At 31.6% G+C, this 15,639-nt stretch overlaps 2 protein-coding genes across 6 annotated transcripts in view; both read right to left on the minus strand.

Annotated features, from left to right (window-relative positions):
- The window catches only part of LOC113395166 (uncharacterized), a 399,509-nt gene that overhangs the window by 313,589 nt on the left and 70,281 nt on the right, over window positions 1-15,639 (minus strand). The gene's annotated exons all lie outside the window — the stretch shown is intronic.
- LOC113395164 (uncharacterized) overlaps window positions 1-15,639 on the minus strand; it is a 55,964-nt gene that overhangs the window by 4,644 nt on the left and 35,681 nt on the right. For all 5 annotated transcript variants that reach the window (XM_026632727.2, XM_026632726.2, XM_026632725.2 and 2 more), the window contains exon 4: window positions 3,387-3,537. In XM_026632727.2, the coding sequence (XP_026488512.2) occupies window positions 3,387-3,537 (151 nt within the window). The remainder of the gene's footprint in view (window positions 1-3,386; window positions 3,538-15,639) is intronic.

The raw sequence follows: 15,639 nt of genomic DNA on the forward strand, positions 1-15,639 counted from the left end.
CTTTAGACAATATTCAAGAATTCCTGTTTTTTTTTGTCTATAATTGAAATAAATGAGCGATGACTACACCGAATGAATAACATAGTGTTGTTTGTGAATCACAAAATTACTGTTGAATGTAACTTCACTATAAATTACTATTAATATATGCGTGTATGTATATATGAATATCATGTATGATTTATAATGGTGTAACGGTAATCAGTAACGTTTTTTTATATGATATAGGTAGGTGGACGGGCAAATAGGCCACCTTATGGTACATGGTCACGTGGTGGTAACGCTGTTAGAAATATTAACCACACATTGTCATTGTGCGGAACACACTGCTGTTTGGCGATAGAATATCTGATGAGTGCATGGTACCTACCCAGGCGGGTTTGCACAAAGCCCTGACACCAAGTTAACGCAACGTAAAAGTAACTTTGTACCATTTAAAATAAAAGAAATAAAGTATAATAGGGTCAAGTACCAATTTGTGTCTCTGTAGTTTAAAATGGTGGACGTCATTTAATCGTCATCATGAGAAAGAATAACTGTTGAGTTTCTTCCCAAATCTCTATTCCAAACTGGGAGCTGGGTGTAACATGAAGGTTCAAATTCAGTGGCGCAGCTAGATGGGCAAGGGCCCCCCGGTGCATAGGAAATAATCGGGCCTTTAACTTATATTGCCCTTCAAAATTATAGATAGGAAAAAAAACTTGTTAGCAGGGTCGTGGTTTTCTAGCTTCAGGAACTGACGAGTTGGCTGACCCGCTCTTTTCAAAACTTAGGTTAGAGTCCCAGAGCTCTCGGGCCCTGGTGCACTGCACCTACAGTCTACATGAATAAATGATATTTCAATTTTGATCGCTCGTATGATGTCAGATGATTAGATTGATTGATAGATCGTGGTTATTATTATCGACCATCAGTTAAGAATAGCTCCAAATTGAGGCTGTATCGTGGATATACACGAAGACCGACAAGGTTGATAACATGCACTCGCGCCGGCCTTTGTATTGAAGGTAACGAACAATACATGGATTTCGAATTCTGATAGTATTGTAAATGGATCGTATTTTTAATTTTATTAACCGATTTTATTCTTGCTTTGATTTTTTTTATAAAAACATCCTTAATAAAATTATTACGAAATAAGAAGTAAGTGTTTATAATAATATTATTATTAAATGTTTTGTTGTTTTTTTATGATTTAAACCTGATGGTAAGTGGTCGCCACCGCCTACAGAAATATTAACCATTCCTTACATCGCCCATGCGCCACCAACCTTGTGAAGTTAGATGTTATGTCACTTGTGCAATACAAGTGAGTTACACTGGTTCACTTATGAATGCTTGTTACGTACCCAGACGGGCTTGCACAAAGCCCCCTACCACTAAATGGTTTAACTTTAGAAGCTATTAACGGAAGAATGCTAAAAATTCGAGAAAACTACGACTCTCCTTATTAATGAATTGAATTACGTAAATGAAGCCGAAATGTTTAATATATGATCTTCAAAAAAATACATTTTTGTACTAATAATAAGATGGCCGACGAGACCAGGCCCAGTGACTAGTACATGAATCTTAACCAAAGATTGCGGGTTCAAATCCAATTATTGAATGATGAAATGAGCAATGAAATTAAATCATCACTGAGTTTTCATGTAATTCATTTATCATTATAATTCATCGTTAAGAAACGTGCATGTATCGGATGTAATTCTATCACATCGAATGACCAACCCGCATCGGCACAGTAAAAGTTGAAATAGATAGAAGAAGCCTTTGTTATCTACTGGCTATTACTGCTAACAGATAAGATTGTTTTTAATTACGAGGCACCATATATGGGTACCAAATATTACCAACGTTTTATTTAAACAATAGGACTTAACTTGTCACTTCTGAATAGTTCACTCCATTTGAGGCGATAATACCCCAAACCCATCCTATACTAAGCATCTTCAATTACGTGTCTTAGTCTAACATAGGTTATACTAATAACATAAAATACGTACGAACTAATTTGATTAGTGAAAGTCTATGTTTTGCGTAACAACAGTTTATCTTTTACAATAAATTATAGCTATCGTGCCACATTTATCTGACTAACCGGCTAGAATAATAACTAGTACTAAGTATAATTTGCCTAACAACAAAAAGGTTTTGCAACTTTGAACAAGTATACAAAAATATACATATAACGATTCGCTAATAAAAGATAAATATTAAAAGAATATATAAGAAACTCCTATCACCTATTTATCATATTTAGGTGTGCTTGTACAACGCTGAATTGTCACACTTTCTCAAACTTTTTGGCTCACAATTTGATTAAAAGAAATAAAAGCCTTATATATATTTGTTTAGAATATATATATATATATATATATATATATATATATATATAATATTTCCAACATAAGACGTTGTTACCGAGATTAGAAAACCTTCTTAAAAATTGAACGCCAACGTTATTATCGCCCACAAATATTTACAATAAATAAAATATATACTATTTATGCTTACATAGAGCTTTCGGAAATACAAGGACAAGTTTCTTTTTTTTTTATATAGAATTTATTTCTTTCCTTACACAAAAGGATTCGGAGTACGAATTTCTTAACAAAGTTTTTCATTGCTTGTCGTGAAAAGCATATGAAACGTATTAAATAAGCAAAAGATTTAGTTGGAATGAAGCCTGCGAACTTAACTTTAGTAAATAATTACTAATTACTACATATAGTCAAGTAGTAATTATTAATTCTGATTAAGAATACTAGGGTAAGAGTTATAACAAACTTGTATTGAATTGAATTAAGGCTGCAGATCTTGAGGCAAAAAAGCCTCAGGTGGGGCAAAAAAAATTTGCATTTTTGGTAAAGAAAATTTCAGTAGTAAACCAAAATTTAAAAGTTAGTTAGTTAAAATTTGTATGAAAATACGTAATGACGTTCATCCTGTGCCTAAAATCACCACGAACGCGTCGAATGACCGGACCATCACATTATGAGTATTGTAATGGAAATTGCATCCATCATTTTTTTTTTTGGCGGTTGAGCTAATAGGCCACCTGGTAAGTGTTTACCACCATCTATTGACAATGACGTGGCAAGAAATAATAACTATTCCTTACCAATGCGCCACCAACCTGGTGAGCTAGATGTTATGTCCTTTGTGTCAACACAATAATACTAAGTATTGATGTTTGGCGGTAGAATATCTGATAAGTGGGTGGTACGTACCCAGACGGGCTTGTACAAAGCCCTACCATCAAGTATTGCGCTCATTCACGCACTATAAGCTTTTCTACATAGTTTGCTAGTCTCCATTGCAAATAACAAGTAAACTCCTGTCAACTATCTATCATTATTTATTTAAAATAAGTAGAGCCTTACCAATGAGAAGATTAGCGTCATAATCGCTCTCGGAATTGGAGCAGTTGACCATGTACCAATGATCACAGATGAGCATGCGCTGTTGAAACAGCGTCGTGTTTGGACAGGAATAGCTGAACTGCCGGCCTAGACCATCGCACATATGGTAGACCTGGGGAAAAGAAAACATGGAAATTAATCACAAATAAAATACTTTTTCATAAAGCACACATAATGATACGATTTTGGTTTTTCATAACTCTATATTTCTACAGAAGATAAACTAATTTTAGTAATATAAAACACCTATTTTTATGAAGATAAATGTCTAATTTTTGCTTGTGTGTGATTTTAAATAGTGCATGAACATGACTCTATCTAGACAAAACTACATATCAAAACGTTAAAAATCCTTGTTCCTATATAAACTCAAAACGTCTAATTGTTCGTACCTACATTGAAACTCAAAAATAACAGATGTCAATTAAGCCGAAGAAAAATATTTACCAAACACCATTTATTTTTGAAGACGGTTCTATTTAAGTTAGAGAAAAAACAGTGATACGTTATATATATATGTGCGTCTATAAAGATTTGCGTTAAAGACAAGTTTAAATAAGTGTTATAGTTTGTTTCTTAAATATGTTTAATTTTTTTTTTAATTAATAATTTCTTTATCCCAAACGCGCGGCTTATGTCTACCCTGATTATTTATAATATACATCTATTTGAAAATTACAGTATAACACAAATGGTTGTAATATATCCAGTTCAAAGAAGGATCATTAAGACTGGATCACAATCATTAAAGCTATTAGAGAACCCTTGACCATACTGAGGACCGTTTTTTTGGTACCCTTCTAAAATAATAAAAATATTTTGTTAAAATCTCGGTTTAAATAAAATAAAATAGCCATGGCTTAGGATATAAGAATAGTCGCGGTTCATCAATAATAGTTGTATTTAAAAGACTTACAAAAAAGAAAAAAAGAATGTGCGCTTCCTTAAAATATTAAAAATGTAACGAGGCCGTCCGTAATCATTATTTTAAATATCTTTTAAATTGAAAGCAATTGATTCGGCTGCTTGGCCTTTGGTTATTTTTATGACACCCAATGTTATGTCTTATTAAATAAGAAACATTTATATTTTGCATAATTATAACTAAGACACCCAAAGTTTCGACATTTTTATGTACGAGATCCGGCTGCAGAATCAGTGTACCCATCGAGTGTTTGCTAAAAACCAAATTTTTACACATATTTATCAAAATGTGGCCGCTAGTATTTTTAATTAAGTTATTAATAATTCTTATTCCGTCAAAAATTTCATCGACTTGTTTTTTCAATAAAATGTCGTCCAATTTACGGCAACACCTATAAAGACTGAAAAATCATGGTTGCCGTTGCGCATCTGGCCGCACCTCTTCACAGCCAGACCAACACTACACTGATTCTGCAGCCGGATCTTAGACTATAGATAGTTTCACGAACAAGCGTCATAAAATAATACATAATCTTTTTTGTTTTAGTATAATAACAAATACTTACTCAATAAATACTAAAACGAAACATTTTTAACTTAAGGTGTTAACATCAAATAACAAACTATGAAAACTTATTTAAATTTAAAGATAACTAACCTTCAAAATTAAGATAATTGCTAAGAAAATTTACAACTTAATTACCTTTGAATGCCGCATCTATGCATGTATTAACCGTATGTAAACACTTCCGACTATGTTTGTACATATGTATTACATAGCCCGTGTTTATGGAAACAAGTATTATGTATTGTATCATACACGGATGATGCGCCTATCATTAAACAGTAATTACTTTTTTACGCTAAATTAATTGTAATGATTTGTAAATCGTATCTTATTCAATTAGTAAACTAACCGCTAAGGTGAAGACTTATTCAAAAGATGTAATAACATGTTTTATTTATTATTTCTAGCAATTTGTTTTATACAATCAATAGTTCTGGTTATTATTAATAATTGATCGTTTATGCTTTTTTTTCGTTTGTCGTCATTGAAGATATAATGTAACACATACTATTGCAGTGATAACTAATCTGCAGGGTATAAGAAGTCGAAGATAACAGTGTTACATTTTTATACAATTATTAGAAGATTTTAACGTTACGCCGATTTTCTTAGTCGTATTTCCTTTTTCGAACCGGCGGTAAATTAAAAATAATTACGACTAAAGAATATACATAAGTATAATTTTTCTACATAGTTCGCTAATCTCCGTTGTAAATACACGATAAACTCCGGTCTCCTATCTATCATCATTTATTTAAAATACGTAGAGCCTTACTAATGAGAAGATTAGCGTCATAATCGCTCTCGGAATTGGAGCAGTTGACCATGTACCAATGATCACAGATGAGCATGCGCTGGTAGAACAACTTCTTGTTTTAAAATATGATCATGTTTTGGTATAAAAAAAAACTATTTTCAATATTTTTATTTGATGACATAGGAAGGCGGACGGACAAATTGGCCACCTAATGGTAAGTGGTCACCATCGCCTATAGACATTTCGGCTTTAAGAAATGTCAACAATGTCTTAGATCGCCAATGCACCACCAACCTTGGTATTGTAATGATACTTGCTCATTCACCGACCGGAACAAAAAACATATTAAGTATTGTTGTTTGCCGGTTGAATATATGATGTGTGGATGGTACCAACCAGACGGGCTTGCACAAAGCACTACCACCAAGTTAAGAACTATTTTTATGTTTGGTCTCACATTTTCATCTCGAGTCATAAAGTTCACTCAGTTACTTCTTAAATCATACCTTCCTACCTCATGAAATCTGAACAATTCTTGTAAGAACATTAATCCCTCCCCAATATATGCCTAAACGATAATAATTGGTTGTCTATACATTTTTAGTTTTACTAAATGAAAATTATGTGTGCTTGGAGATGAAACTATATTCGTTCGCATAGCAAGGCCAAGACAACAATGGAATTTTGTGTTACCACCCATATTAACGATAGTTATAATCTTACTGTATTATTTAAGAGCAACGTAGGCGATCGCAAGCAGTAGTTACAAAACAAAAGTGGCACTTATATTTTACTAAATCAAAACAAAACACATAGATTTTTATCATTAATACTGTCGTAACCATCTTCAGTCATAATATTTTTATTGTTAAGCAATCCGCTAACGATCTTATAGTACACGCAACTCATTCGGTGAGAATCAGGTCTAGCGTATTTTTTTTAACGACTAACGTAAACGACGTACTTCTACAATAAATTGAAGGTACACAAGAAAATAACGGAATATGACCAATGATATTATTTGAGTTATAAATTTGTGCGTTAAAAAAGTAGATCTACCTATAATTTTGTTTGGATCAATGTTAAAACTTACATTAAGCGTTATGATCTTATTAATTTACTTTTAAGTGCGTTTATTGTAATCATTCTATCAAATTCTCATTTGACGTATAAGAGAGCAAATTAAATTAACAAAAATCTCTACGTTGAACGTCAGCACATTATTCAATTAAGTGTCGGTATTAATTGGTTTATTTTATACCGTTTGCCTTCAAGATAAACGAAGCTAAATAAATTCACCGTTTTTCATACATAGGTACAGCGGCTATCAATCTATAAAAAAACAAGTAACGCTCAAATTTGTCATTACTTATAAAGCACCTCATTCTAATATACAAAGGTTTTGAGAATGGATGTAGATGGATATAGAGGTAGCGGAAGACCAAAGAAACGATGGATGGATTGTGTGAAAGACGATAGGGTTAGAAAGAATGTTACTTGTGCGACAGAGAAGTATGGAAGAAGACATGCTGCGCCGACCCCAAGTAAAATCGGGATAAGGGCAGGAGGATGACTATGGCATTCTAATATACAAGTGAATGAGATCTATCTTTTTCAATTATCTTCTTCTCGAACATAAAAAATACTCGCAGTCTTAAAAACCTCTTGCAGTATTGTGCGAGTGAATAATAACAGATCAAAAATCGTTCAATCCAAACGGGCAGACGACACTCGATATTTTCTAATATCAAAAGACACGATTCCCAGACATTAATCTCTTATGAAACCGTCTCTATTGAAATGTTTTTACCAAAGGAAAGATTACCGCAATCAGGCTCACGATTGGTTCATAGAGTATATGTTAATTATTCTAGTTGAAATAGTACCAAATACACGTCAGTTTTTACTTATTAAATAGATTAAAAAAAGTAGGTGCGTTATCGTAATTGAACTCAATAACTTATATAAAAAAACCTCTTATATCAAGCACTCTATGTACACATTTTTGAATACTCATTTTAAGAAATTATAGAAAAGCTATCACCGGTTCCAAAAGTATATTCTACCAACCGAGAAGCCACTCTTCTTCAGCAATCAAATAACATACGTAACTTTTGTTATTTGATAAAAGACAATTAATTATACATCCGATTACTGCGGATTTAATGTGAATTTGAATCATTACTCGAAAAGTTCCTACCCTTTTATATATTATTATTTGTATTTTATGTATAATTTAAATAATTGGCAACTTTGTCAGTACAGGTTCTTGTAAATAATCTCTAATGACTGCTTATATTATTTTTATTTTTATATATTCGGACTGAGTATGTTAGTAAAATTTTCCCTCACAATATTCGATTCAGTATACATTGAATCTATAATTTTAGTCCTAAAATCTCAAAAACAAACATGTTACAATAACAAAAACTGGATTAATCCAGTTTAGCGAAAATTATAAACAAATTTTTGAAGCCTTCATACTCTTCCTTCAATACCAATCTGATAAATAATTGACCTTACTGAAGTGCGTATAGGTCATGATACAAAAAAGGTATAACATTTAGATCAACGCATTATAAAAAAATCGAGCAATGAGTTTCTTTGATACACAATTTTATATCATATACCGTAGAAAATAAGATAAATAATAATTTACTGTTGTACGAGCGTTGTATTTCAATTATCTTCGACGACGGTATCAAGACGGTATCAATATTTTGGTTAGAACTCCTAACAAATATCTTCCTCATTCCAAATCCAATGTATTATAATGTTACAACATTTATGTAAATAAATAATAATTAAATTGTGCTTGCGTCTTCATCCGCGTAGGCTTTGTATATAACATACCGTATTTAATTTGTTTTCAATTTTCGGAGAGCAACAATTCATATAATTTGTATGAGTATATCGAAATTATATTCTTTGCGACGTCGGGTCGGATTGTTAGTATAAACAAAAGCTTGAAAGAATTTGGGATATATTTCATACTTACATAATATGTATATTCTGATAAAAACTTTTTGGTAGGGCTATAAAAAATCCCGGTTAGGTACCCAGTTTCCACAAATTCAATCGCCTATTTACACGTACCTACATACATATATCTTAGTTCTCAAGATTGGTGGCGCATTAAATATGTAAGCGATGGTTAATATGTCTTACAATGTCCATAAGCATGGGCAGTGCGAGTGTACCTAAATATATTAAATAAAAATGGCAGCGTAAAATGGAACTTAAGCATTGCACCGCAAGACGACAAAAGTACACAAATAATAATATAGTCCATGTTAATTTATTTTCCAACTTATCCAAAGTATTATTTTTATTGTATTAAAAAAGATAACTTTCAGTGAAAAATAAATAATTAGACATAAACGTTGTGTTCGGGATGAGCAGCCTATTTAGGAAGGGTAAAAAAAGTTAAAAGTTAAAGTTGAAGTTAGCCCAACATTTCCCCCTAAAAAAAAATAGCTTTATAATCACTTCAACCAATATTCCAAATTTCAGCTTTCTAGACTCAATAGTTTTGGCTGTGCGTTGAAAGTCAGTCAGGACAAACTATTTTATAAATGTAAATATATTTCGCGTATTCTTGTAATATATTAAAAACGAGTTGATAACAAAAAAAATCATTCATTTTGTAACTAAACTATCGACGTAAAGTGCTTTGAACTGGTGGCTTAGATTGGTGTTCCACCTTGACCTGAAAGCAAAACGTTAGGCGACAGCGTGGGCTTGAGGATGGATATCCTGTTATTTACATCTTACTTCATTAACTATTATTGTTATGAGTAAGCTTAGAATAGCTGACGTTACCTTTCGGATAACTATATGAAAATATAGAGAATCGAGAACATCATTGCAGATATTTGTGTTATTTTGCGAACCACTCGCACAATAACATTGTGGAATTTAAATTTTAAGTAGTATGTTTGCAAGTGCACGCCAAATGTCGTTTCTTAGTATTGAATACTATGTTACAATACATAGAATAAATTTTATATGTACATAGAATATTTTTACCATTGTATATCATTACTAAAATTATACTGTTAAGATTTTTTATAAATATACCCGTCTCTTTCAAGAAATTTCCATAAACGGACAGCAATTATTTCGAGACCTCGTTTATTTAATGTGAACTTAAAAAAATATCTTTTTGTCAAGTTGCTTGATTTATAAGTTTTACCTCGTGATTTATATTTCGAGAATCGAAATTGACGAACACGTATAATGGTTTGTCGCTTGTCAGAACTTAAATCGAATATTTAAAGATCAACAGTAACCCACAGCTGTTACGTAAGAGAAGCGAAAGTTCAAGGTGAAGTCGATCAGTGGATCAGCGGTGTCGGACGCGCTCACTTTCATCTTGGTAACACGAGATGTAATAGTAATGAGTATTACCGCATGGATTACCTTGCTCGTATGTTATGTTGACAGTGACGAGTTAATTATTAAAAAGTAATTAATAAAATGACTTCTGAATCATTGATTTTGGAGCACGATATTATGTTTAACAAAATCTACTTATGTTTAAAAAAAATGTAAAGTTATGTAAATTACGCCTAGCAACAAATATTTATAGAACTATGGATACTATGTAGTCACACATCATACACAAACTCTGTGACTGACCTATGCACGGTAACTCTATTCCATTAAAATAACACCTCTCGGCTCAGAAATACCAGATAAAATTAAAGCTGTCGTATTAGTTTCAAAATTAACTATTTCATATTCATGTAAGTATTAAATAATACACGTCATTTCTTATATTTTATTCTATGTATCTATAAAAAGATCTTTGATGGTTTTTGAACGCGCATCGATCAGTAATTGGACAAGATTTTTTTACCATTATCTCAGCTTTTTATATATGATTAAAGTAATATGATTCAATCTATGACGTAGCCAGAGCCACGCGAAGCCGATCTGCTTGTTTTAATAATATATTATTCTTGAAAACAAAACAAAATACACGAGTTTTATTGTTCCACAATTCTTTAATTAAGCTATTACAAAAAATCGCCTTTAAGACCTTTCCCGATATAGTATTTAATTTTTCAATTTCAAGTGGTATATAATTATTTGAATATTAAACAAACCCAAAGTGGAATGTTTTGTTAATTAAGTGACGAATTTTAGTTTTACGTCCTTATTCTATTGTATAGCGATGGTAGCCCAGGCGAGCAACACTTCTTGAATTTGTGTTTATTAATCTTGTTAATTAATCTTGTGGGCGGTGAAGAATTATCGTCAGGAATGTTGGATGTAAATCTGGCACATGTGTATTCATAAATACGCACTGAAGCAGCATGGGGAAATAAACTGTAAACCTTTTCTACAGGAGAGGACGTACTTACCCCAGCCAACAACAACATACATATTTACAAAAGTTATTTTTACTTTAAGAGTTTTTTCATAATTTCTTAACAATTGTGTTATAGCCTCTTAATATCTTAGAAAAGTATATTAAAACTGAAGACTAAAAAAAAGCATCCAACCCTCCAAGAGGTTGCAACGAATCGACGAAGTGCAGAGCGATTCTGTGCACAAACTCGAAACTCGATAGAGAAAACAATCGTGAAATGTCGGGAAGTGTTATGCGACATTGACTATATTAATTATTATTATATTTGAAGGATACACGCATACTGTTGTACCTCAGTTAGTCGGAATGACAAGTTTGACGAATAGAAAGTGAGAAAGAAGTTGCCATTTAAAATTTGCTACTTACAACATTCATTTTAAAGCGTGTCTCATCAACGATGCTGGCCACATATTAAGCTGTAACCGTTACAATAAAAGGAAATAGATTGAGCGGTCTGTTTCAATCGCTTACATAAAATGTTGACACAATCTCGTTGTGTGATTTCGTCAACATGAATAAAATTCGTCATTTTCTTTTATTGATGTTGCATTTCAATAGGCTCTTGCGATTTGATGAATTTCTATTAAATTAATTTTTTTTTTTATGCTACGTAGCTATATACCTTTTTTTTTGCTGCGGCAACGATAGGCTGAAGTTCAAATCAACATACGGTATTTTAAATTATATCTATATGAATGGTTTACGTAAGTAGTTTATTGTTACATTACGAAGAATTGCCTCATGGCTTAGGTTTTTTTTTTGTTTCGGTAATATGCCATCCGAATCACAGGTCGTAAAGTGATTGGCATATTAACTTGGACGCGTTGTATGCAAGAATAGTTTAAGACATTTAATAATTATATAGCATTTGTTAACTTCGCAAATTATAAGTCATTATTATTAGTAGGTATACAGTACTTTTGTAGAGTACATATTATAAATGTTTGAAATAAAATGCAATGTGTTTTTTTAATAAAAAGGAATATCATTATTAAAACATGAATTATCTTATAGTTAGGCGGGGAGACAAATGGGCCACCTAATGGTAAGTGTTTTTCATCGACCATGGACATTGGCAACGTTAGAAATATTAGCCATTCCTTAAAACACCAATGAGCCACCAACTTTGGGACCTAAGATGTTATGCCCCTTGTGCCAACACAACAATACATAATATTGCTTTTTGGCGGTAGAATATCTAATGAGTGAGTTACTTACTCTTATTTGAGATCATTAACGGGTTTTTTTCCTGTACTTTCTAGTTCTGTCAGTACGAATGAATAAATTAATAAATAAATATTGGACAACATCACATACATTACTTTGATCCCAAAAGCTAAAGCACTTGTGTTATGGAAAATCAAACGTAACGACGGTACCACAAACACCCTAATAAACTTTTTCTACATCGACTCGGGACATCGAACCGGGGACCTCGGAGCGGCGTTCCCATGAAAACCGATGTACACACTACTCGACCACGGAGGTCGTCGTCAATAGTCATAGTTCTTAGCATGTATTCAATATTTAAAGTTTAAATGAGGAACTTACATCTATAACGATAAGAGTAAAAATCGAAGTCTATTTCAAGAACCTACGGATAATTATAATCATAGTTGTACTTTAACAATAGAAGTGGTAAAATATTGCCACCATAAATACACGCTGGCTTAGGATAAAGTCAATCCTGTTTTAATTTAATCATAGAAAGAAACGATCGTACACCTTTGGGCTTATGAGAGTAACAACGTAATCTTCTGTAAAGTTACGAATACATCTAAGTCCTATTTCATTAGTACTAGCAAATGAGCACAAAATTAATTAATAAAAATTAAACAAATACCAATTTTATTTAAAACCCATTCTGCAGTTACCTTTTAATGAACGCTAACATATTTAAATATCAATGTTTATAAATATAACATACTTTCACCATTAGTTATTTTTTTAATATTATTCCAACAGATAATATAATTATATATTATCTGTTAGAATTGATAAGTAGTGTATACCCGTGGCTGTACTGACAGGCCTCTTGGAATGCGCACGTTTTTAATTAAGTATCGAACTTAATATATTATAATAAGGGCGCTGGCTTAACCCGATTACAACTTGTTTATATTTATGTAATACTTGATAATCTAATATCCAAACATTAGGATCTTACTGGATGTTTTTTTTTTAATTTCTAAATTATTAAGCCGATTGGAATGAAAACTATGGTATGGCATGGTAATTTGAAAATATGGTCACTGTTTACTTATAAAGGCGACCTTGCTTTTTATAATTATTATTGTCTACGCTGAATTACTTTTAATTATATTGAAACATTGGTTTTAAATGAGGTTTATATTTCAACGTACTAGATATCGGTGCGACTTTGTTCTATTAAATTATAAGTATATTGCACAAGTATTTAAAATATAATGAGCAAAATGTTTTCAAATTGATATGGAAATGTTATGTTTGTTTTTGTATTTAAATTATATTAGATTTAGGTATGTATACTTTAGTATGGTGAAATTTTTATAAGTAAGCCATTCTTTAAGTTTCCTTTTACCAATCAAAATCTTATTTAATTATTGCAACCAAATAAAATAAAAACTTAAGAAAATCGCTAGTAATGTCTAAGTACCAGGCTTCCGGTCAAAAACATTTTTCGATTGCTGCTATGTACGTGGATCTGTCTCAAACTGATTAGTAAAATGCAATAAAAAGCTTCCTTACAAAATTAGATTTTTGAATATTATTGTTACTTTTTTTGAATTATTTTTATATGTATACAAATTCACAGATTCAATTTCCACACGGCTAACGAGGAACGGCTAGTCAGCAACCAATGAGGAGTAAGGATACAATTATTTCAAATTGATAAAAAACGGATATGTATATGACAAAAAAAAGAGAATATGTTTAAATCAATTGCAAAAAAAATATTACACGTGCCAAATAGAAAATATTTTTGATCTGATATAACTTTCAATTATTATGAAAACTGTTTTTGTTATAAAACTATTTATAATCGAACACCTTATAATAATTTAATGAATACAAAGTGATGTTACACAATTAATTATATTAAACAATAATAATGCCTACATTCCACCGCAACACACCTTCGATGCTGAGATATAAAATGTCAAACCTCCCGCAACACGAAGATGTTACTCATAAATAAAACAACGTTGATTTTATATTCATGAACATAACAATTAAATTTCACATTAAAAGTAAGCATATTAAAGTATAAATTTGTTCAAGGCATAAATAACATTAATTTAATCAAAGACAAAACGTTACAATGCAGGTCAAGTTCCTTGAAATAATTGTTACTATTGGTATTAGAATAAATAAGGTCACGTGTAAAAAACTAGACCAAGACTCAGCTATGAATTTCCTGAATTTTACTCGTTCTCATTCATGGGTCTATAAACGTACCGAAAAATCAGTTCCACGGTTTTTAAACTACTTTTAGTTAAGGTCAAGGTTAGGATCATTCATCAGATTCATAATGACTACAAAGCAAGTCATCCAGTGAAAATTATATTAACCGATAAAAATATTTTATTATTATTGTTTTATACATTGTCTCGACCTTTCATTATAAGGTGTACTTTAAAATAAATTAATTTGTATGAGTACATCAAACATAAAACTATATTTTGTTAATTCAATAAGTAAACACTAGCCTTCTTAGTAAGGCTAATGTTTTAAAGCCGGAGATTAGCAGTGAGAATTGCAGCTGCTGGCTATACCAGAAGAGTCAAAATCAAATTACTATTTAATATATACTTGCTTATTGATTGGTAAAAATCTATCAAAGATACCAAAGAAATACTTCAGACCGACGAACATACTTAGTCATTCATCATTCTAAATTGTTCTTTACCCATAGTTTTTAGGTTTTAGATCATGGTTTGAACGTTTGAATTCAAATTTTATTTATACACATACATCGTGTGTAACTTAAAACTGTATGTTTTGAGAGAAACATTACATGTAACCTTACATGTAACAAATAATATCATGTGTTAAATTCGTTAGTATTATAGTATTTGTTAACAGCGTCATATTCCCCATAGATAATATCTCTACTATGTGAAGAGTCTATACATGACGTTAGCGTGTGAAAACTCCCATTGTTGCAAGTACAAGTTTACGACGGACATAAAATCTCTTGCAAAATTATATGCAACTAGCTGTGCCCGCGACTTCGTTCGCGTAGTTGTCGGAAACACTATCATGATTATCGTTTGATTGCTCACGTTGGTTTTTGTTATTATAATCGTCAATAAGATTTAATAATATGTTTTACAGTACTTTAGCGTAGATTATAGTTTTAGTTTTATTTTCTTGTGGTAGAAGAACATACTGATTTTGCCCGCAACCCGATCTTGACAACGCGACATATAGTTGGCCGTGTGAAAAGCAGTCTTGACGTAAATCGATTCCTACGTGTTTAAATGTTTGGCCCTGTGATTTATTAATGGTTACGGCAAAAGATAACTTAATGGGAAATTGAATTCTTTTAAAATTAAAAGGTAAATCATTTGGAATCATTGGGATGCGAGGTATAAGCACTGTTTGA

Source organism: Vanessa tameamea, chromosome 11 (genome assembly GCF_037043105.1).
Source record: "Vanessa tameamea isolate UH-Manoa-2023 chromosome 11, ilVanTame1 primary haplotype, whole genome shotgun sequence".
Classification (NCBI taxonomy): Eukaryota; Metazoa; Arthropoda; class Insecta; order Lepidoptera; family Nymphalidae; genus Vanessa; species Vanessa tameamea.